This window comes from Anopheles moucheti, chromosome X, assembly GCF_943734755.1.
Source record: "Anopheles moucheti chromosome X, idAnoMoucSN_F20_07, whole genome shotgun sequence".
Lineage (NCBI taxonomy): Eukaryota > Metazoa > Arthropoda > Insecta > Diptera > Culicidae > Anopheles > Anopheles moucheti.
In genome coordinates this window covers 15160049-15185712 of record NC_069142.1, presented here as the reverse complement: position 1 = coordinate 15185712, position 25664 = coordinate 15160049, and the positions used below count along the sequence as shown (strand labels likewise).

General features: G+C 44.2%; 2 protein-coding genes across 3 annotated transcripts; one reads left to right on the top strand and one right to left on the bottom strand.

Annotated features, from left to right (window-relative positions):
* Positions 1 to 1332, top strand: LOC128306668 (peroxisome biogenesis factor 10). Of its 2 annotated transcripts, XM_053044248.1 has the most exons (3): positions 1 to 163; positions 287 to 585; positions 646 to 1332. In XM_053044248.1, the coding sequence occupies exons 1-3, from the start codon at positions 70 to 72 to the stop codon at positions 1027 to 1029; spliced, it is 777 nt and encodes a 258-aa protein (XP_052900208.1). In that variant the 5' UTR covers positions 1 to 69; the 3' UTR covers positions 1030 to 1332. The 2 variants fall into 2 exon arrangements, with proteins under 2 accessions (XP_052900208.1, XP_052900207.1); XM_053044247.1 differs by having other exon boundaries at positions 1 to 585.
* LOC128306667 (CUB and sushi domain-containing protein 2) lies at positions 1300 to 24721 on the bottom strand. Its single transcript, XM_053044246.1, has 10 exons — positions 24529 to 24721; positions 7396 to 7572; positions 6561 to 7130; positions 6330 to 6482; positions 5335 to 5661; positions 4190 to 4720; positions 3517 to 4110; positions 3089 to 3442; positions 2841 to 3020; positions 1300 to 2769 (listed from the first exon to the last, which is right to left on the bottom strand). Exons 1-10 carry the CDS (start codon positions 24719 to 24721, stop codon positions 2252 to 2254), a joined length of 3597 nt encoding a protein of 1198 aa, XP_052900206.1. The 3' UTR covers positions 1300 to 2251.
* Positions 24722 to 25664: the final 943 nt, after the last annotated feature.

Genomic DNA, 25664 nt, shown 5'->3' with positions numbered 1-25664 from the left:
TTTTCCTTGAAAGTTATGTAGTCAGTAAGAGTTTTGGTGAGAAAAAGTGTGATTATTAATCTAGCCGACATGTCGCTTTTCCACGCTAATGCTGGCCAGGCGGAAATTATCCGTAGTGTGCAAAAGGACCAGGAACATATCGAGTACATACGAACAGCGCTAAGTGAGGTTTTGTTATTGCTGAGCCAACGGCACTGGTTCAAATATAATTCACTGTGTAAGCTGATAGCGGAAATCCTTTATCATCACTATGCCATCCTGAACAATCTGCAAACGCTCGGGGAAGAGTACACAGGGATCATACAGGTGGACGCCAACTATGTAATGTTACCGAACAAGGCACTTCAGCTGCTGGCTATTTTGCTTGAGTACGTTGGCGAGCATGTTGTTGACCGTGTGCTCACTTACCTGCAGACCGAAATAGACCGCAGCGAGGAGTTGCTGGAATCGGTGAAAAACGCACTACACAAACTGATCGATACACTCCGTGTGGTGGTACCATACGTGCGTGGATTTCATACCAGCCTGTTCTACATCAACGGTGGAAAGTACCACATATCCAAGCGGTTAACTGGCATTAACTATGTAAGTTTATTAAAATGAGCTACTTGCTTGAATTGGTTAAAAGCTTATTTTTTGTTACAGGTTCTTATACGAAATTGGCTCAAAGAGGACCATTCCGTTTACGGTTATAAGGTATTAGGGTACGTCACCCTTACCCAGCTTGTGTTAGCCCTTGCCGCCCGTTACCGACAGTATCGTTCGCAACCGGCCGCGAAATCCATTCCGGTACGGTCCACCAGCGGCAAACGTTCGTCTAGTGCTTCGCTGCAAACACGCAACTGTGCCCTTTGCATGGACACCACGCAAGATATCAGCGTAACACAGTGTGGGCATTTATTTTGCTGGCATTGTATACTGAATTGGCTTGATAAGCGACAGATTTGTCCAATTTGTCGCGAAACTATCAAAAAAACACGCGTTGTACGTTTACAAAACTTCTCGGCAGAACTAGAGGTAACGAGCTAGTCAAATTCAAAAGGTAAATGTAGGTTTCTAGACAGAGCACCAGGGGTTGTAAAGTTTAGAATAGAATTATGGATATAAAGGTGCTGGGTTAAAAACGACATATTAAATTCTAACGGTATGGTTAGTAAGACAATTTTTGACAAAAAGGGATTAAATAAATATGGGATTTTATAGATAAACAAAAAATTGAACGTAAAAATTCGTTAACGAACCGTTAAAACAAAACCTTTGTTTTGAATACAATGCTGAGACATGTATAGTTAAAAACATAATCTTTATTCATCTCACTCTGTTCAGAACAATTTTTGATACGTAGGTTGATATGGTTTGTTTTAGTTTTTTGAAAAGCTTTTCTCGTTACTTTCTCGTATTTACACAAAAAAAAACAAACATAGCGTTCAACAATGGTGCAGCAGTATACGTAAGAATATGCGTGCGTATCGTTGATCCACACGAACACTACGAGTCTCATCGATTGACTTCATGCTAAATAGCTGCTAAGGTATAACGTTTTTTGTTTCAATTATTCAATAATTTGCGCTCCGGCTTATTATGATTTCGAAGGGAAGGGTAAAGTAAAGTAAAGAATATGAAAATTTCTATATACAGTGTGTGCGCCTTCTTATGCACCTACCTAATGTGTGTTCAACCTACCTACGTTTTGCAACATTCTACCGCACAATCGCGTTACCGTTTTGTGTGCGGTAGTATTTTTGTTTAAATTTCATACGGTTTGATTAAAATTGTTCCGTTTCATTCTTTGCTATCTACCATCCTATCGCTGGATTGTTGCGGTTCTCAACCCATGTTATAATCTTTGTATTGCGCTTTGTAACACATTAATATTTTAGCTCAAGAACGTTCAAAACGCTATTCAATTGTTGCGTTATAATTGTATGGACGTGTTTTTCCCCCAATAACTATATGATGTAACGTGTAACTTCATTTCACGTGGTGTTTAAAGATATTGCACTGCTGCTTTGCAATGCACTCGCATGCATCATTTTCATACATTCTTTTTTTCCCAGACAATCACTCGCAGTCATACCTTTCTTTCATACTGTTGACACCCTCGGCCAAAACGTGGCAAATCCTGCCGGTGCGATACTGCCACCAGTTGCAGCAAGGGCAGGTTTGCTTTACTGCGCTCAAGGAACTTAGAGGACCAAATGCCTCAGCGGCCACACATACAATCCCGCAACGTCGGTTGATGTACGAACGCTCACCGCACACTGACACCATTGATGGTAATGATGTTGCCACGGCTGGTCGGTTCCGGTTCGTACACCTCCTCGTTTGTACGCATCTCGTACGGTGCATCATAAAACTGTTCGCTCGGTATTTGGTCGTAGATGTTTTCGCTACCGCTGCGCGAGCTGGTGTTGTTGTTGCTACTGCTAAGATGATTATTGTTATGGTTGCTGTGGGTCAGCTGACTGGGTGGTGGCGGATGGTGACCCGCCCCGGACTGGTGGAACGTGTTGAACGTGACTAGCCCGCCCCGGTTGGTGAGATCGAAATTATGTCGACCATTTTCTAGGCTGGAGTAGGACATGACGGCTGCATTCTGGTCCTCCTTGTGTTCCGCCGCCTGCACGTTCTCGGTATTCTTAACCGGCCGTGCCTTATTACGGTGGAGAAACAGGACGCCGATTAGGATCAGCAGGATGACAATGATGGCGGCACCGATGGCGATGCCTGTACCGAGACTGTTCGTCTCTTGCGCATCATTTACAATTACTGGAAGAACAAACAAAGACACGATCGAATGATGGACTAACACTTGGTTCATCGCTATTTACAATACTCACGTTCGCATCGTGGCTCTTCGCCGCTCCATTTGCCGTCGTCCATACATTTGCGCAAGTAGGGACCAATACGATTGTAGTGCGGCACACAGTGATATTCTGCTGAGCCACCATATACCGTCGATTCGTTCACCACGATCACGCGCCCATTTTCAATATCCGCTGGACGGCCACAGTCAATCACTGGAAGAGAAACAGAGGGTTCAGCAATATGAAGGTGACATCAAATACTTTTCAAACCAGATGCTTACACTTGCACACAGGATTCCTTCCGGACCAGTGTCCCGTTGGCAGACAGGAACGGGTACCGTTCCCGACCATGTATCGTCCCTTACTGCAGCTGAACTCCGCCTGCACACCAACCTTTCGACTGCCGTAGTTCACGAGCAGTGCATCCGAAACGTTCATCTCGTTACAGGTGATCTCCACGCACTGGGGCGTCTCATGGCTCCAGGTACCGTCTTCCAGACACAAACGTCTCGAAACACCATCCAGCTTAAAATTACCCTCACATTCATACAGTGCCGCCGCACCGTAATATGTCGCATTTGTTGCCAATGTAACCTTTCCGCTAGTAACATTTGGTGGTGTTTCACAGTCCACATCTGGTGGTGAGGAAGAGGAAGAGAATTTAATAGTGATCACAAGGCGCGCGTAGCTAACGTATATAGATACTCACAAACACACTCCGGGATCTCGCCACTCCATAGCCCATTTTCCTCGCAAGTGATCAGTGCCTCACCGACAATCTTATATCCACGCTCACAGCGGTACTTCGCTAGGGCTCCGACCCGGAACGTTTGGGCACCGTTCACTGTCGCGTCTGAGGTGCGAATTAGCGTTCGTCCGTACATTCGATCATTACCGGTGACGCTGACAAAGCTGTGGGGCGTTAGTGTGGGCTCTGTACACCGTATCTCCTCACAGCGTGGAGCCGTCTCGCTCCAAAGGCCCGTATTGAGGCAAATTCGTCGGTTCACTCCCGCTAGGCGATGCGAGTTCGCACAGGAGTAGACAACTTCCGAACCAAGGAACGTTGTGTTCTGCAGGTAACGATGCGATCCGAACGGTATTGGTGTCAGTGGCCCACAATCGACATATTCACAGTCGGGTGCATCTCCACTCCACTGACCTGACTCCAGGCAGGTCAGCGTATCCTCACCCCGAAGGATATGCCCCGGATCGCAATGATACTGGATCGAAGAATGGATATTATAGTCGTACCCGATCACATACGAACCGGGTGGTACGTGTGGCGTCTCACAAGTGATCACTAGTTGGGTGGGAAAAATGAAGACTATTTTAGACATCGTTGCACAGGGAAACAATATCGATCGCATGGAATTACTTACACTCGCACGCCGGTGCACTGCCGGACCATTTGCCATCCTTCGTGCAGTATAACTCCTGCGGTCCAACCAGCCAGTAATCATCGTCGCAGAAGTATCGCACCACGGAACCGACGGTGGTCGAATCGTTCAGCAAAAGCATATTGCCACGATCCGGTCTCGCCGGCATACCGCAATCCACATAACGGCAAACAGGTATCTTTCCGGTCCAGTTGCCACCGAGCCCGCACGACAGTACTGGTTCGCCGATTAACACGAAGCCATAATCGCAGGTGTACAAAGCGGTGGAACCGGCACGACGTCCCGACACCTTTATCTTACCACCCTGAATTGGTGGCGGTTCCGGACACCAATCTATCAGACATTTGGGCTGAGTGCCGGACCAACCGTTCGTCTGACAGGTACGGTTTTCGTTACCTATTAATGTATAGTTCTCATGGCAGGTGTACGACGCTTGTACACCGAAGCTGGTACGCTGCTCCGATAGAATGATTCCTCCGTGTTCGATCTCTGGCAGTGGACCACAGTCGACATCTGTGGATTTTGATGAAATGGGAAATACAATAGAGCTTTGAAATTTTCTGAGTCAATTTAGGTAATTCTCAGTTCTTAGAATCATTCATCAGGAATTCTAAGAATCATGAGTCGACTCTCAACAGATCTCTGAAGATCTCCAAAGAATCTCTGAAGATCTCCGAAAATTATTGGATCTATAAAGGCTTTTGAATGTCTTAAGACTCATGCATTACGAATGATTCCTGAATTTCTAATGGTCCATTAGTTTCAAAAGGGTAAAAGTGTTCCTTATTTTCTAGATTCTGTAATACAACGTTGTACATGCACAACGTATTCCAAGCACTGCTAATCTTCGGGTTGTATAAACCAATTCATTTGAAATAATTCGTATACTGCGCCTCCGAGTTAGAATTCGTTGATATTGCTATAAAAGCACTAGAATTGATCCGAAGAATAGCAGTACTCTGCATATTTTGCATGTCTGTACAATGTTTTACTACAGAAAGATATTGAACACTAGAAATTCAAGAAGCTTCAGATATGAGAAACTTAAAGAGTTCTGATATTTTTGCAGTAGATTCCGATTTTTGAATCTGTATTAGGACCACCTAGCATGAAGGAGTAATACCTACATTTACACGCCGGCGGTACACCACTCCAAATGCCGTTTTGCTGGCAGGTTCGACTCTCGACCCCAATTAACGAATGGCCGATGGGACACTGGTACGTGATGTTGGCGCTGACGGAATAGTTTCTGCCGACGATAGTCGTGTTGACCAGCGCTTCTGGCGAACCGCACGACAGCGGATTATGCTGACAGATGTAGTTGAGGTAATCGAGATTGCAGCCTACATCGTTCCACAGCCAGCTGCGACCACCATCAAGCACAACACAGTTCTGCTCTCCGTTGTAGTTGTTCGGCTGATCCTTACCCCATGTTGGCTTAAGCACTGTATCGCCTGCAAGTCAAAGAACAACACATAATATAACGCTACCTAACGACGAGTGTTACGGTGATGCGCCAATGAAGGGATGGGAAGTTGTGTACAAACGAGCGGCGGCGGAGAAGTTTAATTTTAAATTTTCCCCACGTTTTGATTGATAAAAATGAAACACCTACACCGTGTGTCCCTGTAACACATTCATCATCGTCGCAATCGGCAAAAACGTTTACCATTGTTTTACGCACTATTTCGAACTGTTCCCACCATTGTTTCCCGCCGCAAACACGCTTCGGGATGCATTGAAAATGAAAGCGAAATAAAATGGCCAATTATGACTGCATGCCGCGCCGTTACATCAATGTTACCGTATCTAATGGAAGCGACGTGAGAACTTTGGCAGTGTTCGACGGACAGATTTGCATTTCGCAGTGTCAATGCATCACATCCCGTTTTCGCTAATCTTCACGCGGATCTCGTATTTCCATTGCGCCGCTTGACCATTTTCGCGAGATCACGGTGACATGCTGGCGTGTAAGAAAGTGCTGATTGTTTGCAAATGAACCCCAACCGTTCTCGGGGCTCCTCGAGATTCTCTGGCTCACACCGACCCTCCCCAACTGCTGGTCCCGTGATGAATGTGATGTGTTTTGTACAGCAAGTGATAAAGTTCGATGTGCGCTTACCATTAACCCACTTCCAGGTGCGTGACGTAATGCCTGGTTCTTTCTGTGCTCCGATCCACACGAGCTGCGTCCGAAGATCGGTTTTGCGGCGCTCCAGCTCCGAGATGATGTAGTCGGTGGTAACACCTCGGAAGTCGTGTATCAGATCGCCACCTGCAAGCGAAGAAGCGAAAGAGTTATTCGATAGAGTTTCGCCGTTGGAGATCTGAATATTCCGGACTCTCGACTCACCGTGCGATTTGCAGACAGCCCGTGCCTTCTCGAAGCTTTCGCCCCGCGTAATGTGAAACTCGTAGCAAGTCTTGGCAAACGTTGTCAGCACGGTTTCGACGCTCAAGTTCGGCGAAGCGCAACGGTCCGACGAGAACTCGTCGTTGGAGAATACCTCCACTTCGCACAGACTGAGGCTGCTCTCGACGCCAACCAACTGCACCGTCACGTACTGACCGATCAGCGGTCGGGCGCAGGTGAACGACTTTGTCGTACCCTCGTCCACCGTGCCCGGATACCAGGCACAGAGCGGATTCCGTTGCAGGTCGCTGCTACTGTTGCCGACGCGTATCTCCAGATCCTGCAGGGGTTGATGCCCGCAGCAGCCGCGCGTAGTAATGCGCACCACGCGCACTGCTTCCGGCGTGAGCAGATCCACCCGCCACCAGGGTGATACTTCCTTCTGCGTTTCGGAACACTCCTGGCCATCCGGGTTTTGGTTGCCCGGTTTACCATCGTTGGCGAACCCTGCCGGACCCGAGCGGGTCGCGGACGATTGATTCACCGGTTTGCGGTACGCTACATTCGTTCCTAAATTCAGAAAAAAAGTTCAACCATCAATTGCTCAGACTCTAGCACGGTATTACAAGATAAAGTCAAGGTTTAGACACCTTTTTGAATTCAAGAATAGCCGGACAAGCGTAGTTAATCTCAGCCACAATCTAAAACTGCATCAACAGCCACTCTACAGCCATCATCTTTGTTTGCGTCACGCGCAATGTTGAATCCCATGTTCAAGGTGTGAAGGTGTAAAATTGGAAAGCTCCAACTCCAACTCAAACTCGCAAACACTTACCGCAAAATGGCAGCTCACGGTCCCATCCTTTCGCTGGGTCGCAGCGGATTGTATCCGGACCGAACAGTTCGTAGCCGGCATCGCAATCATACCGGGCTGACTTAAGCCCTCCACTTCCGTCGCTTGCCTTTTCTGTGTGTACCTTGGCGTTCGCTGGCACTGCCGGGGGACCGCAAACTAAAGTAGTGCCAAAGAAGATGAAAAAAAAAAACGTTTTAATAAACCGAAAGAGCTTGTTTGTTCCTTAAGATATCTGTTTTTTACAATAATAATGTAGAATTAATATTCAACGAACCGGTCGTGAGTGTGTTTCATTCGAAGAGGGACGATGGAAAAGGCCACTTTAAAGGGAAGGTCTTAAACCTTTCTTCTTTATCTTATACGGTCTTAAATTTTGTGTTCAAAAATTGTTGCAACAAACCGAAGGATATTGGAGCAATTTCTAAGAAGGCTCATGCACACGAGCTCAAAAACCTATCGCAGGAAAAAAGGTGTTTCGTTCCTTAGTCTAAGCTGTTCATCGGCTGCTCTTGATCTCATCCCCACGAGTTACGTAAGTGCCGTTGCTTCGTTCATTGCCCGGAACACGGATGAGTTCAGTCCGGATCAGGTAAAAAAGAGACTTCAACGTCGTACCACAAGCGAACCTTTTTCTCCTGCCTAACCAACCAGCAGGACCGCAAGACATGATGGGAAGATTCATTCAACTTTCGGCAGAAAGAAATAGCACAACGTGCTTGCGGTCCACGAGCAAACGGTACGGGTAGCTTGCCTGATCATTTACGGTCGCCCACGTCCTGCTGGACATTTCACCTTTGGTGGACCGCGGGACATCCAAAAACTTCGATGGTGTGTTGTGCCAAATTTGTTTCATCGCATTCAATCCCGGCACAGCGTACCCTGTTTAGGTGCGGTGGATGTGGTTGGAGCGCGTTTGGTGAAAGGTTACGGATTAAAATATGGACTTTTTGTGTGCATACATCTCCTGCCCGATGTTGCTAAAAAGTACATGGTTCTGAGAAGAGCACGCTTAACATTTTCGGTATCAGAATCAGTAAAAACGATACGTTTTGTGTTGATTAATTCTTATGATTAATTATGTAAGGGTTTAAAAAGGTTTCTAGCTCAATCTTGGAGTTTATCGGACGATAGAGATTGACGAGTTCTTGGAAGGATGTTTATGAATAGTTACTACCAGGAAAATTGAGAGAAAGTATATGTCAGATCTATGACAGAGTATATCAAAGTCGGAGTATATGAGAGATTTAAGACTGGGACTCGTATTAGTGTAAAGCTTTTATAGGTTTTTGGCTTACAAAAAGCAATATTCGGATTTACCTTATAGTTGAATCAAATGATCAAAATCGATCAATAATTGAATAAAATAAAGAAATATTGTCCCTTGGTTGGGGGGGGGGCTATATGAGTTTTCGTTTTACACCGCGTGACACAGCAATGACACAGAAATGATTCCAATTCGGGCAGCAATTCTTAATTTGGAGTCCCCTTTTTTCTGTGTTGCTGCCCAAACAATGGTACACTTTTACTTAACGCAGTACGTGAATAAATAGCTAATCGATTTTAGTTCGCGTGTTAAACAAACCCCCGCACTCACACACCTACATGAATGTATCTCTATCCGAATGCACACCTTCGTTCGCTTTTGGAGCAAACATAATTGTTTATGCAGTTCTGCGTGTCGCGTTCTCTCTATCACTCTACCGCTGAATAGCAGCAACAATCACAGCCTAATGGCCACAATGAAGGGTTGCGCACGGGCGTACGGGCTTCGGGTGGGCTCACCATAAGCGTAGCAATAAAATCAATAATACCAATTCAATAATTCCATCCGGAACGCGAACGTAATCTGGAATGGAAAGGGAAAAAAACACATGCACCAACCAGTGTGAGTGTGGTGAGGCTGTATAAGGCAGCGCCACAAGTGAAAACGAAAGTCGGCACCGTTGTAATCGCCGGTCGACGTCATCCAAGCGCACCCCGCGCCAGCCGTTTCCGCTTCCACCTGCCACACTTTCTCGGCAGCCTCCAAAGGTGGTAAAATGAGCCCGTGGTGTACAACATGGCTGCAGCTACGGTGAGAAAGGATGTAGAGCGTGTCAAGGGGAAAACCTATCGCTGGGCAGAGAAACGAAGAGGCAAGGGAAGAGAAGGGCAGTTACGTGTTTACTTTCCATCTCCATCTTGCAAGCGAAATGGAAATCGATTTCTTCATTTGCATCGAATGTAACACTACTACCATCTGTGGGGTTTTATGGAGCTGCGGAACCGAACGAAAGGAGGGTTAAGCATGGGGTGCATGCTGCAGCAACTAGATAGCATGTGATAATGCATGCGTGTATGTGTGCACGATGATAAACATCATGAGAAAAATATGATCACGTTACGGAGCGCCGACCACAGACGATATCTTTGGCGCTTCCACGCTAAAGTTTGCAATTTTGTTTGCCGCTTGCCGTCGCTCGAAAACAATTTTCTGACAGTGTTTGCTTACGCCCTGGGCACTGTAAACCTGGCGAGGATGGGACGAACGTGTGAGGTTATCCTTCAGTGTAATAAATCATCTTTCTCTCCACCGTTTCGGCGCGGTTTTTCGCACAATGCAGTGGAAAACGTCGTGTGGCACGAATGCACAATGGACTCATATCGGTATGAAAATGATTGAAATTAATTAAAATTAAAGTATTTGTAGTGATTTGTGTTTTTTTTTTCATTTGCTTGTTTTATACATTAAACAAGCACAAACAAGAGGTCTGAAGACTGACAAACTCGGCATGCTAAATTGATTCAACCTCGTAGAATATGACAAATGAAAGGAGTTCGTCCAGTCTTTGAAGAATCTTTTAAAACTAATCTTGCATAGAACCTTCAGTGCAGAGTTATCTGTAGCATGATGATTCTCAAATGGCTCATGAATATTTTAAATTTTATCTCTCCAAGTGAATACCTAATTTTCATAAATGCCTATCAATTCTTGGGATCTGCAAAGATCTTGAAGAATGCTCCACAGTTTCTGAGATCTGCAAAGTCTCTGCAAATCAATAAATTATTTTGAGGAATGCCCTACAATTCTTGATATCTGCAATGATCTTGATGAATACACCACTTCCTTGGTTCTTCAAAGATTCATGAATCCTTAAAATTTCATCTCTAAAAATTTCCAATTGATGATTATTGAGAACTACTAAGATACACAAATCTCATTCCTATTGATGGACGGTCGGCAAAGTAGGAGAAGAAGATACAGGGTTTTCTACTGCTCCTCAGATGTTGCTTTTCACAAACCTAGTACCGATTTATCCAATTCTAAGCCTTCAAAACCTTCCAAACGAAACTATGAAGAATTAATGGGGAGATCGTCTTTTTCCCCAGCATTTGTATGAACCGCGTCCACTGTGGAAGGGTAACTGTGTAATGCCACTGTGTGAAATAAAGGTTCAATTGAAGACCTTCTGCTGATGTCTTCCGTATGGTGTATACGCATTAGAGTGTGAATGCCAGAAGAGACCTGCTTTGTGTGGGTTGTTTCTGGTTATTGGATTTGGGGGTTGTTTTTTGGACGTTGAAGTTTGACAACTCATGTGAATCTCATTTGTCATTTCTTGATGAACCAGTTGAATACCACAACATGACATGATCATTTCAAATCAAATAAAATAATAGGACGGTTTGGGGATGCTTAGATCTTGCATTGCTCAGTAATCAGTTTACGGATCTTTTTTTCTAGAAATCCTAACATATGTCCAATTTGTATTATTAACATGTTCTTACGCATGTTTTAAAAATGTTTACTACTTCGTGACCTCCGGAAAGAGGCTACAATTAAGAAAGACAGACAAGTTAGCACCATCCGCAAAAAAAACGCACTCACAATCATAGAGTTTTTGCGTGGTTTTAGCTGAAGCTGGAGGGAAACATGCTAATCATTTTTTGATTAACGCCACGACGCGCATGAGATTAACTTTTTCTCATGTGCCCGCACGCATTACGTTGACCTTTTCTCTCCCATTTGCGACCGCACCGATACGCATCAGTTGCATCATCCACGGTCGTCCCCCTTGTTTGCCCGCCTGGCCGCCCATTTTCACCACAGGAAGCACCGCAAGGGTAGGGGAAGGGATCCATAGAGAATGGGTGTGCGGAAAAATGTAAAACGCAAACCATCAGGAAAATAATGAGATGCTAAGCGGAGTAACGCGAAGCTGCGTGGCATTGTGGTATTTAGCGTTTTCCTTTTTTTTCTGCACATTTCGTTTTGCGCATGCATCTCATTCATTTCGCAGTGCTCTTGAGCGACAATATACCATGCAACCCATCCGCTTCATTCCACTCCACCTCACTGCCCTCGAGTGACATTTGGCTTTGTGCTGTTGTCATTCATACTGTTTTCGTTCGTTATTTTCACTTCTATGAGATTTGTCGCTTTTGTTTTTGTGCACCCGGCGTTGCAATGCTTTGGCGGCCATCCTTCACCACGTATTGAAGCCTCGCTGGTGTATGTCGTTACGCGACATACTTCATCCGCCGAACGGATATTTCGGCACATTTGATTGCATATCAAAGTTGTCGTCAGAATGCTTTGGAAATAGTTTAAATATAGGAATTTCCTTAATTATTGTATGATTCTGTCTACTTGGAAGCTATTTCGTCATGTGGTTGTGATGTGCACGGTGAGGAAAATTGGTCATTTTTATACAATTGCGGTGGACAACTTTTATTACCATAACACGGAAAAAGCTTCTTCAGTTCTATTACTCCTTACTCGCTTAATATGATCACCATAATGAATTATTAGGCAAACACTTCCACAACATCCGGTATATTTCGCCATAAAAAAACCCAGAAGGCATTTTCAAACACCGATGAAATATCGTGACACCAATACTCTAGTGGGCTACTTAAGAATTTCTTCTCCCTTCGCCACTGTTAACACCTGAACCATCCCGGCGAATTTCATCACAAATTTCACCACACTGTCCCCTTTTACATGGTGATATCGAGTGCAGCAAACAAGTGAGAACTGAGCAGAGAAACAAAGCAGGGATCCGGACAACCGTTAGATTTTAACACCCCCAATCGGAGGGGTGTTTTCTACTGCTTTCGTCGCACAAAACGCCAAATCCTCCACATCTCGAATTCTTGCGGCATGCGCCCACGGACAAAGTGAGCGGGAGAGAAGCACTTGTGCAAACAATAAGCTTCCAGTATGGTCGGGATGTCCATCGAATGTATAATTTTCGGTTGACCTCGTTGGGTGTTCGAGATTGGAACCACTGGGAGTGTCACCCGGCTAGCCGGCAAGTACAGCCGGCTACTTTTCGCCTGGGACAGGCAACAGGCGCATCTGGCTGAATACGTTTAAAGAATATGTTCCTAATAACGGGAACACACATTCCAAAGCATACTGCCTTTTTTTGGTGTTGCTTTGTCTTTTCTGGAATTGCCGATGGGCAGATCACGTGATAGAATCAATAATTGAGGTAAAAAGACAAGTGGTTTTCAAAGAACAAATTTCCCATCGTACACGTTACATAGCGCAGGTTACCTCATGTAGCAGGTTTTACCAGACCTGGTTTAATTAGCCAACAGTAAAGCACTAGAGCGGAAGGCTGTCAATCAAAGCGAAGAGTTTTGAGTGTCTGTCGAGCTTTTTTTGATGCAATATATCTTCATATTTTCTTCAATCGCAGTAAGGCCAAGATTTAAAACATCATCCGATTGGACATTGGCTAATGATGCGTACGATCGAATGTAGAAAAAAAGATAGTCATCGTTATTGAACATCGAAGGATAAATTAGAAGCTGATGAAGCATATGGAATTGAGAACAGACAAATCAAATTAACTGGAAAACAATCTAATTTAGACACGCTCATCGCAAAAACTTAGTATGGGGTTATTTTGGGGCGAAAGAAATAGTAAAATTTTAGCAATAATAGTGTTGTTAAGCTATTGAGCAGATCAGCATGTTCCAAAACAAATAGGTAAGAAACAAGCTATGTTCGATACAAGAAATCTTCGTGTTCGTTGATGAAACAGCGTAGCTCACGCTTGCAACAAACCACATATTGCGCAATGTATAGGAGCTGTTGCTTTTTTTTCTACCTTCATCATCATAACGAGTGCGCATCATCAGTCGCAGGAACCCCTGACCACTAGTCGAATGTAACAATTCGACTATCACATTGCCCTACATAACTATTTTGTAGCCACTAAGTGCACTGCTCGGGTTAGCCGATGTAGCACGATTTGCGAATTGATTTGCTATTCAAATGCAACATCACCACCAACAACAACAACAACAACAACAAGAACAACAAAAATCAGTTTTAATGCACGACTTCTCCCTACTCCCTAATGTGCAGGTTGCTTGCGGTGGCTTGTGTAACCCGTAACCGTTTACTGGAGCCACTTGTAGCAACGCCCAGACGCAGCTTGAATTGAAGCGTACTAATTTTTATAACGAAGGTGCGAAAATTATACCAAAAAAAACACACACACACACACACACACACACACACACACACACACAACCGATGGAACATTGCATCGCTTTGATTTTATAATTGCCGTGCAGTCTTTGGCAGACGAATCGATAATAAGGCAAAATGAAAAAGGAAAGTTTGAGTAAGTTCGTCGTCATATGTGTAGGGCACGCATATGATTACCGAAATCGGCGTCTCGCTGGGGGAGAGATTAGATAAGCGCGTCTGGCAAAATGATTGCGATTCGGCTACATCCGCCAATTTTAAAATCGCTGTAAAAGTTGTGACTCCAGTTTGTGTTTTTTCATGCAAACGACCGTATATTAAAAAAAAACTAAGAAATAAGAAGTGTGTGCTTTTATTTACAACCCAAAATCTTACTTCCCTATCGTGAAAAAACTTTTTTTAGCACTTTAAAAAATTATCGCTACGCAAAAAGAACTCATTTGGAGCTCCGAACGGTGGTTCGAATCGAAAGACTTCAACGCGAAAGCTAAAGCGACGAACCCCTCGCTCGCAGACAAAATAGCTTATTTTTTCGGTCTCACGGTTGGTATCTGTTCTTAAGTCCAAACGCACGGCTCTAAACTCACTGTTGCATGCACATGATAAGTGTTTGTGTGTGTGTGTGTGCGCGTATGCACACATACATACCTAAGTTCACGTGTAGTGCTAGGCGCTCAAACTCAAACGCAACTTTCACATGCTAAGAAAATTATCGGAGCACCCGTCGAGCTACAATAGCGTCCGGGGTGATCGGCAGTAGGGCGTCGCTGCACATTGCACTTCCTGCATCATTCAATTTGGAAACGATTTTCCATGGAGTGCGTGGAGAAGATACTTGCGAAGATCTGCGTAACGCCAGGAAGCCAACCTGGCCAGAGTCCCTGCTGTTTCGTTTCGCGTATTATTAATCGTTGAAGGAGGAAATTCATTTTTCCTCATCACATGTGTGTGTGTGTGAGTATGTGTGTATGTGTGCGTATTTTTTCCTGTTTCGCACACTTTAGCCCTCCCATGGGCATCTTCACAGGTTCACGCATTATTATTTGACGGAATCACTTTTCTATTATGCTTTACAAATCTTCATTGATGATCTGCCTAGTGCGAAGTGGTGCTGTGAAAATATTATTAGAGAGGTCTCCCATTACCCAACGGGGAGATGGGAAATTATGATGCCTGCACATAAATAGGAGTACTCCCTTGTGTTCATGTGAGCGTTGGGTTTGTTTTTTTTTGGGTTGAAAATAATTAAACGTTGCCGATTTCAATGCCCAATAACCGTTGATTACCGTGTGGGGATGTTTTTTTTCTGTAATACATGCTCACCACAAAGCTAAAAGGGAACACTTGGGGATGAAATATTCACCCGTAGCTTCGAACGGTTTTGACTGGTTTCACTTCCCTGCCTTGTCTTTCTCTTGCACTGCTGGTCGATTCTCTTTCTTTTGCTGTTTCTGACTTCTAATGCACCCCCAAAACCTGCCAAAGCCGAAAGCGAACCAAAAACTGTGAAAGTGAAAGTTGTTGCAGCGCTGTGTGTGTGTGTGTGTATTTTTTTTTGCTTCATTATATTCATATTTGTGGATGTGTGAGTGGTGGTGTAGGAACTGTATGAGAATGAGTAGGAATGAGCAGATGAAGCGACAGTATGGCGCTGTGTGCAGCGCGATTTTACTATACGTTGCAAATTGTGCAACGTGATCTATTCAATGCTTCGTATCGAAACTCAACTCAAATTACATAAAAAAAAGTCGTCAACCGTCGTCATGGTTTCCCTTTCTCTATTTCCCCTCCCAACATTGTTTCTCTCTCCTGCTGCATCTCTTCCTCACCAGTTCTGGTTTTCTTTTCACGCTGTTTTACCCCCTTGAGCATCCCAAGCCGGTACCGAAATGCAAGGTTTTCTATTCCCTCCCATTTGCGGGGGGGTATGCGCTTGATCAGCCCAATCAATGCCTAATGTCTGCCCGAATGCACACTTTGCACACAAACTTCTGCGCGGTGTTCCGAGTTCATCAATTTGGAAAACTTCAGCCAGCACCGCGTTGCTTCGCGTTGCTGTGATGACCATTACTCGTCGTTGCTTCTTTTGCTGTTCCTTAATACGATAATGTGCGTTGGCAATTAGTGAACAGCGTGAACCGAGTGTTGAAGAATTGTGGTGGGAGTGAGGAGTGTTGGAGTGGTAAAATGCCAATGATGTGATGTGATGTGTGTTGAAATTTTACCAAAGAACGTACAAAGGATGTAAATGATCTTTAACATTTTTACGCGATAGCGTAGTTGGACGCCACGAGATTCAATGAAACGTTGCCCAAGGACGCTATTGTTGCGTTGTCAACGAGCCGAGATAGATACAAGAAAGATACAACATACAAGAGCCGAAATAGATATGAATATGATAGATTTACAATAATTTACAAAAACGAAAGACGTTGCACGGCAACAAGCGACGAACCTTTTCTATAAATAATGAAAATTTGAAAAATAATTGAAAATTCTATTAAATTAGTTATTAAACTTTCCATTACTTATGTTTATTCAATGCATTTCCAAATTTTGAAGACTGCCATTCGCAGAATTCCTTTAGTTATCTATAAATCTTTTTTTTTTCTTCAAAAATTCGCGTACTACGAAAACGCGTACATCGAGTATGGCGTACTGCGTATGAAAAGACAGAATTGAATAGAAATTTTGTCGTTGGATTGTGGAAGGAATGTAACAAAGAATTCTGGAATGATTAGTTATGCATATTTAAGCAATGAACTTGTTACTAATTTGTTCTATCTACAAAGCTCCTAGAAATATTCACTAGCAGTGGTACCCAAAACGAAACATCGACACGTGGTTTCAAGTGAATCATCCATTGCTTATACGCGGCACAGCCAGACGCTATTCTAGCCCATCAATATTTAGCTCCAACCACGCTGATGAATGCGTTCAGCCGGCTCGAACGGAATCATCTACCCATTCTTTATCGCTCGGTATCGCTAAAAACTGTTCGAACGTGTCCTTAAACGTCGGCGCAAAAAAAAAACAACAACAACTGCAAGCCCGGTGCTTACTGGCTGGTTCTTTGCCGATTCTTCACCGCAAAAGTTCCAGCACGTTGCCTTTCCACGCATGAGGAAGTTAGCGCAGTGTTTCGCTAGCCATTTTACGCCACGGATCGGTAATTTTCTAGACGTACCGTGGCGGTATGTGTTACGCTGCATAAACAGGCGATCGGCAACAACGGCTGAAAAGAACAACCCCGTTTTTTCCTTCTAATGGTATCGATTTGATTTGCCATTTGGTGGTTTCGATGGTAGTGGTGCAACCGGTTAAGGGTAAGAAATAGAAAAACCGAAGTGCCATCGATCCGCCATCGGGTTTGGTAGTAGTAACACGACTAGTATACATTAGGTGATTCTGTGTTTGTGGTTTCGGCGGTACAAGTGACCCCGCTGCCCGGTGCGAACATTCGAAACAATCTGATTGTGGTGTGCGCGGCACGATATTTATTCATTCATTCTTCTCCTGAGTTTTCGTCTTGGTCGTCGTCTTACCGTTCGGACGATACGCACACAGCCACCCACGGTTTCGTTAGTGGGCTTCGGGGTGGGCTAGGACGGATCTGGCCGTACCGATCTCGTCGACAATTTAGCGATTTGTAAATCCAGCGCGAGTGTTTTGCGGTTCGTGTTCTGCAGACCAGACTGCGAAACAGGTTTCCCCGCTTCGTGCCGAAAGCGACGGGTGGCACGGAACGATTTACTCGCGATCGGCCAAAAGCTCAGAATCCCACTACCAGGGATCATTGCTTCTATGCTTCGCGCTGGACCAGGAGGGGGGCGCTATTTCGCTTGAGCTGCTTGGTTCCCGCGCGCGCTGCCTTTAAATGTCACCTTTGCGCGCGTTTCCTTGACACTAGCGCATTCAGATTGTTGTTGTTGCTGTTCCTGCTTGTGCCATACCACACACGGTACACCCTTCACCTGTCGAGGAAAATCGAGAGTGGAAGGAAGAAGAAGGGCTGTTCTTACGGATGCTGACCGGCATCAAGCCCTTGCTGTTTCGATCTCAATGAACGGCAACGGCACTTTGAGTGCGGTGGAGGTAGAAGCTGGATTCTAGCGCGATTGGGTCACAGATCGTGCGGTACACGGAGGTAGGCTGAACTTGTTTTAAATTCACCACGAAAAACATAACACAGCCACACCAAGTGATGCGTCGGTGTGTATCTGCGTATTTTCTAAGGATTCAGGTGTGCTTTACAAGCACCGAAACCTTCTCCCCTTCTGTTACCGTGTTTTCCTTAGTTCTGCCAATACAGGGTTCTTCATTATACGGAATATAATTACTTTTTCAATCACTTGGAGAGTTGGAATCACTAAAAAATGGGGCGACTCGGTGACATTATGATAGCGGCGTTGGTCTTCACACGAACGGACGGGATCAAATTCCCATGCGGACCAATCCCCTGTACGTAGGGATGGCTATCTAGCTACTGGTACATAAAGTCACAGAAAAGCAAAAATAACAGACCTCTTGAGGTTGTTGTGCCGATAAAGAATAAGAAGAAGAATATTTAAACAAAACAGAATAAGATAACAAACTTCAAGATACACAGAGGTAGAAGTGGTCATTCATGGGTTCTATATTCTTTCTTGTAGTTTGGCAAAACTAATTCTCAGACATCTCGTTTCCTGAATATTAGTACTTAGACATCGGAATTGTATCTAAGGTTCTGACTAATTGCATGGAACCGTGTGTCCTGAAAGCTGAGAGAAACGTTGACGAACCGTAGTATACGTGGAACCACTTTAACGAAGATTAGGGTACTAGTTTGTTGGGGTTTTATAGTTGGAAGAGAGGGGAAAATCGAATGATGACTTAAAAAGTTCCTGGTTGGATTCATATTAGCTAATTCTGAACATTTTGTATCAAGTCTATGTTTAGACTATGCAGTTAGTGTGTTAGGTATAGTGTGGTCATTCCTGTCATATCTATGGCGGAACCCTGTAAATTTATTCATTTTAATCCCACTGGCTGCAGCATGACAGCAGCACGGCAGGAAAGAACGTGTGCTGTCGAGCGTTTTTTTTTTGCACTAACCAGATGACGGTACCTGTTTCGCGCTATATAAGGTGTGGTCCACCCAGGACCACAGAATGGAGAGTGTGGACGATATTTTGCTTGACTACGGGCACTACTTGAAGGCGGTGGTCGCAGGTGAGCACAACAGTCGGTTTGGACGGGACGGTTAGCGGCAGCACTACTTCACTTGTGCGCTAACCGTTTCCACTGCCGAGGCCTGGGATGAAAGGTAGCTAAAGAAGTGGTCGTACTTGAATGGCGACAACGTTATGGTAGACCAGGCTGGATACTCATGCGCCAGCCAATAACCTCCGCCGTAAGGAAGGGAGAACGTTGCTTACCGACCTCGGGTGACAAAATATAGAAAGCATCGTTTTTTATCATTCTATGACGTTTGTCTTTAGCGCAGTAAGACGAGAAAATAATCTTTCAAAGAATTAACTGAAAATAACTGATGATAAATACAATGATTAGAAAGAACACAACGTCTGAATCAGCTGAGGTGTGATGAAATCAATGCTAAACGAATTGATTTCGTTCATTTCACCTAAATGGTGATGTGTGAATCAATCTCCTCTAAACAGAAAGCGCAAATAAATTGAGCAAAAAGGGGAAAAACAAGACAGCAAACAAACTGTGAACGACTTACAGCAAGTGGCGTAATTTTGTTTGTCAACCTGCCTTCTGAAATATCACATGGACAGTCATATCTCGTTGACAGTATTCACAAGAGAAAACGAAAGACAGTGTTGCCAACCATAGCAAACAAGGAAAGCTATGAAGTAAGAATTCAGCTAAATTGCGCTGACCGGTTGAGAATAGCATGGGATAGGTTTGGTTCCACGCGTTGGTTGAGTTGCTCATCGTACTGAAACAATGGTACCGAGCGGATGGCACACACAACTAACACAGGACGACCCAGCGCTGAAAATCTTCTACCGGGCACTTCGTATTCCCGAACATCGCCCAAAACAGAACACTGAGCCCTTCCCAGCCCATTAACAGATCGTTGCCCTTGATTTGAAATTCCGGTACCACCGCGATGGTACCGGCAACGAATGCAATACAACACAAATTTTGCTACGAACTTGCTACGGCGAATGGTAGATAAGTGTATCCCGTTTTCTTTTCCCATCGGTGACCGCAACGTTTTTGTCAACGCTGCTTGAACGCCTAGAGAAGGGGTGGAGTTTTCCCGCTTTCCATTCCAGAACTTTATAGTGCGTTTCCGCTTCTTCTGTGATTAACCTCATTTGCCCGGCGAATAGCCGACGAGGGCAGTGATAAAAACACATAAAAACGCACAAGATTGGTATATAAAATGAACCGAAATGAAGTCGAAATGAAGTGCGGATGTCAAACTCTTCTCTGCACGGGGGAGGGTTCGTTTTTATGAAAACAATGCATTTTTGTGGTTGTCACTATAAACTTGTACAGTCTACGATGGTAACGAGTCAATGGCAGATGTAATTTAATGCCGCGTCTCATTGTTTGCTTAAGGAAAACTTACTCGAAACTAATGAAAGCCACCAACGCAACTTGCTTCAGGATTTATAAGCACTATTAATTAACATTATCTACATTGTGTTTGTATACAATCTATATCACAACCTTTTGTATCACAATCTTCTTAATATCCTTAAATATTTTGTTACAATTATGGTCTAAGTTGTTAATCATTTCCAATTGGAAATTTTACAACAAATTCCATGAAAAATGATGCAACAATGATGCAGCGCAATTAGGTTCCTGCTCGTTGACGAAGTATAAACATTGAAGAAACTGTGACGAAATACTTAATATTTAGATAATTAATATAATTAAATAGATATTTAATGAAGCTAATCAGAGAACATGTAAGAACGTTAATAACCTTGTGATGTTGGTCAATTCTTCAGGACAGGGAATTGAAAACAATAACATCGAAGTGTTTCTACTCCGTTAGACTTGGAACACCCACGAATGATGTTCATCGGAAGATCTTTTGGAGATACTAATATCGCGGATCAATGTTAAGGAATGTCATTCATAATCGTCTCGATGCAATGGAAAGCTGGACGAAGTACAAAACAAATTAATGAATGTTAGTGAGATACAATTATTTTTCTAACCTCGCCCTGGGAAAGTAGCACCCAGATAGTTGCGACCCGATAGACCGACGGATGTCCAAGTAGTGATTCGATGTGTGAGGCTTTTAATTATCGCACTCCATCTATACTGTTGGACATTCTCTAGCCCACTTCCGAAACGCTTGTGAGCTAGTGTAACTGCTACAATGTAAAGGTATGTCTACAGATTCTCTTAGACCAGTGGGCATTTTATCGCCTAAGGGCATACTCTCCCTCTCCTCCGTCTGCTTCCAAACCTTTCCGAATGAACGTATGCATTTTTTTTACCCTGACCATTGTCTATCAAGACAAACGTACGGAATGGGCCACTGTTAGTCGTTCCCAAAGCCCTTTTCACGTGCGTTTTTCTCACCACAGTGCCAGATGGAAGGAGTATCGCTATCGCGAGTACGCGCCGGATAAAATGAGGACAACTATTCGTCATTCCATCAAATTATGCCGTACCGCGGAGAAGCAGTACGCCAATCGCTGGAAGAGAGTTTTTGTTTCCCCCTCGGCAAAACTGTCCGTCCACCCGGCGGACGGTGTCTACATACGTCCCGTACACTGGGTCGAAGATGTGACTTAGCAATTACCCGGGCCCCCGGGACACCCTTGTACCCGGTCCTGGATGATTCAGATCCGTTCTCGTGAAGGTAGCTTGTTGCATGACGGGCAGATGGGAGGAATGGGAGAAGGAGATGGTGGTGGAAGAGAAGGGGGCAGGTGTGGATGTGGCAGATGCCAGAAGCCTTTTCTCCTTTCTGCTTTAGCCATCTTTCATTTTTGCGGCTTTCTAGGTCAGGCTGGGGAGCTTTGCAGTTCGGTGGTCTGTGAGAACGTTCACAACCCGTAGTTGTAGTTTAGGCTTTTTTTTTATTTCGACGTAGGCTATTGTACGGAGTGCGGCAACTTTTGCTTTTGGGGGAAGCTAATTAACCGATGCGACCCCGGCGCAATGCCTCATGCGAGAGAAATCCGTAGCGCAGTATGCGACCTTCGCTTGGACGCGTTTGTCCGCTGGTAAGCTATTTCCGTAGAACCGACGGAGAGATCGAGAGAGAATTCGTTTTTTATTATTCCGTTTTACAACCATAGCAAAACAGCTCACTTTTTATAACAACGAGCATCGTTTAAGTCGCTTCAAGCTGACCGGTTGCGAATGCGGAATGAAATCACCTCCACCGGGCTGTGTTTGAACTGTGCGCGCAAAATATTTGTTTGAATTCCATTACGTCCAATCACATTTATCCCATCCTCTGCATTAGTCACGCAGCTGCATCGATTGGAAAAATAGATGCCGATAGATTGGAAAAATTACACCTCATTAATTCATGTCAACCACGAATCTTTGAGAACGAATCTTTGAGAACTCATGAATCTTTGAGAATTCCTGAATCTATATAGATACTTGAATCCTTGAGAATTCTTGAATCTTTGAGAGTTATTGAGTCTTTGAAGATTCTTTAATCTTTGAGAATGTTGGACTCTGTTGAAGTAACGATGTCTGATCTCAGCAATTAAAAAAAGGGAAGACTACTCATAAAAGATTTGCATCGTTTGAACAGGAAACACAGGCAAATCTGTTTTTTATTGCAGCTGCACGTGCTGGTATGGGTAAAATTTGTAGTTAAGATTTGTACAGTGTAACCGTACCTAATTAGATGCACCCAACGCTTCTCCAATCCAATGTTATGGCAGGTTGTCGTATCTATATTTAACTACGCAAAGAGTGCAAGGTGGCAACCATTCGATTTCACCATCGATGTGGCGTTCCGCATCAGCTAGTTTGAACGTATACTGCATTTATTTAACCTTTTTGATAGTCAAGGTACTTCCAAGAAGGGGATCATTATCTCAGCAACAACCAAAACAAAATACATTCTAGAATATCAACTCACTTCCCAAATCCCTTCCAGTGACCGCAACAAGTCGTGTTTTGCGTGCGTTTTTTTTTTGCTTGTGAGGTTATCCTATCGAACGTTACGTTCGAATCATCCACCATGAAAAGAGATCCAAAACAGAAAGAAAACCTTAATTGAAACACTTCCAAAAACGATCCATGCGCGGCCAATGCCATTTTGCTCACGGAGTGACGGTACGCGCTCTTGTTTTTTGTGTATTTTGACAACTTCAATCTTGGTCACGTTGGCCAGAACTTGTCCGAGTGGGTGGTTGGATGGATTAAGCAAAACCAGTTGAGTACAAAAAAAAAATAAACCAAGCATCCGTTATTTTCGTTTCTTTTTTCTCCTGTTATTTGAAACCCATACATATGCACTCACAAAGACACTTACGTGTAGATGTTTCTTTTTTTAACTCTTGATAAAACGGCCCGGTTGTATTGTTACTTACACGTAGATAGACAGAAAAACGACAACTGCAAGATCAAGTGATCTAACTAATTGCTATGGCAAAGGGGTTCAACAGCGAAACGTCTCTCAGTGGCTTTGGTTACCTGAGACGCCAAGATCACGTCCCAACGGATGATGGTTTCGTGATATCATTAGCATCCGTTTTGCTGCAGGCACGGTTTGTAGAGCTGTAAGGTCGGCTCGAAATAGTCGGTCACCGTAAAACCAACCTCACGAGTGGCTGCGTGAGAAGATGCAGAAAGGCAAGCCGAGATTGCACTAGACAACGATTTGTTGGCGCTTTGGTGTAGATGATTATTCAACTAGTAACGCTAAGAATGTTATTAAAACCGTATGCTAAGCATTTATCTTATCATCTTAAACTGAGCAAGGTTTCGATGGCAAGAAAAGATGTCAGATGAGGTTATGGTATCTTCCAGTACTCCAGAACTCGGGTAACTCAAATCCCTACTGAATCTCCCGCGATTCCAATGCATATGATAAACAATCCGACCTAGGCTATGGTTAAGCATCAAGAGAAGAAGACGAAGGAATTGTACATCAAAAAATTCCTGTGGAATCCTGATGAAACTCAATATGTGATCCATGATTTCAGGCTTGTAAGTACCCAACACATCTTGGGTACATCATAAGCAAGACTGAAGATGAAGATAAGATAATACATCAGTAGGTAATTCGTGGTACGTACTTGTCAGAATTGAGTAATTGAAATCTCTAGTGAAACTCCCGTGATTCCCATGCCTAGGACAAACAATTCGTCCTAGGCAATTGTTAAGGATCAACAAAAGTATAGGACAAACTATAGTTTAGGAACTCCTCGAAGAACCAAGGAGTTCTCATGGAACTCAACAGTTGATCAAAGATATTTCAAGTTGAATAGCACTTAACGCACCTTACCCGTTGTTGTAAGGCGGGAAATGAAGATAAGTAGAATATGCGGGTGTAGGCAATCCATACCAAAGCAAAAGCTACGTCATCCGCCCCAATCAAGTTGCTGCCCTGATTACCCGTTGTGCTATATCGTGAAGGGTGAAAGGACAGATCGTGCACGACGCGTTCCACTCACCTTGACTGGTGACTCCGGTACAGGTGAGGTTGATCGTAATGGCGATGGTTAGCAGTGTGGCCGCATTGAACCAGGTGGCGCCACCGGTCACCACGTTCGGTTGCTTGCTGTGCTGTACATTGTTGGTTGGTTGCTGTGCGGTATTATTTCGACCACCATCCGTGGCAGCACCCGGATGCTTCCATTTCCTCATGCTGAACGTAACGCTGTCTGGTGGCACGGTGTTGCGGGTAAATCACTAATACAGCCACGTGAAAATTTTGTTGGAGCCGAATCACCAAATTGACACCCTTATCTGGTGGACGTTTCTAATAATCACCCGGTCGCTCTGGTTTGGCCATGTAATGGTGGTAGTTGCGAGCGTACCGCCGCAATAAGGAAGTGAAAGGATTTCACACACTACACCCCGAAGAGTGCCGAGGCCTTCGCAGGTACTGTCGGTATACTAGAGTTAACACATAAGCACTTAGCGATCAACACACACACACTCAGGGACGGAAGGGTAGGCAAAGATTCAGGTTTTCGGAACTACCGGACCATAGGACCGGACCCTTGCCGAACGCACAATTACGATACACTACCTGGTGGGATAGCTGCTATGTACAGAGTGTAATGAGTTAAGGAACGACTAGACAAAAAGATACAATCAAAATTAATGAAAGATACTGCAGTGATATTGAAGATGACAGAAAGATCTAAACATCTCGTGTCCATTCAAGGATGGGTGTCAGGTCAAAACAATCATCAGATAGGTAGCAATCCCAGCAACTAGTAACAAAACTGACGCTCTAAGCTACCTCTTATCTTTGAAGTTGCAAGAAGAAAAGGAATGCCACTATTCAAGCTGTTAAACTGCAGCGATTGCAGCGAATTGCACCCTAGGCAACGGAGACAACATAGCACAGGAATCCATAAACCAGACAGTAAAATCGGCTCACTATCACTCATGTACAATTCCACCCACCACCTCGTTGCGCATGGGGAATCTGAATGGAATCGAACTAGAGACACAACTTGTTGTTGAGGTTGTTGTTGATGTTGTTCGGTTTAGCGTTTCCCTTATCCGCCAGCACTGTCCCAAAACAGAGCTCGAGCAGCAGCGCGACGTTAAGAAAAACGATTGGGAATAGTTGATT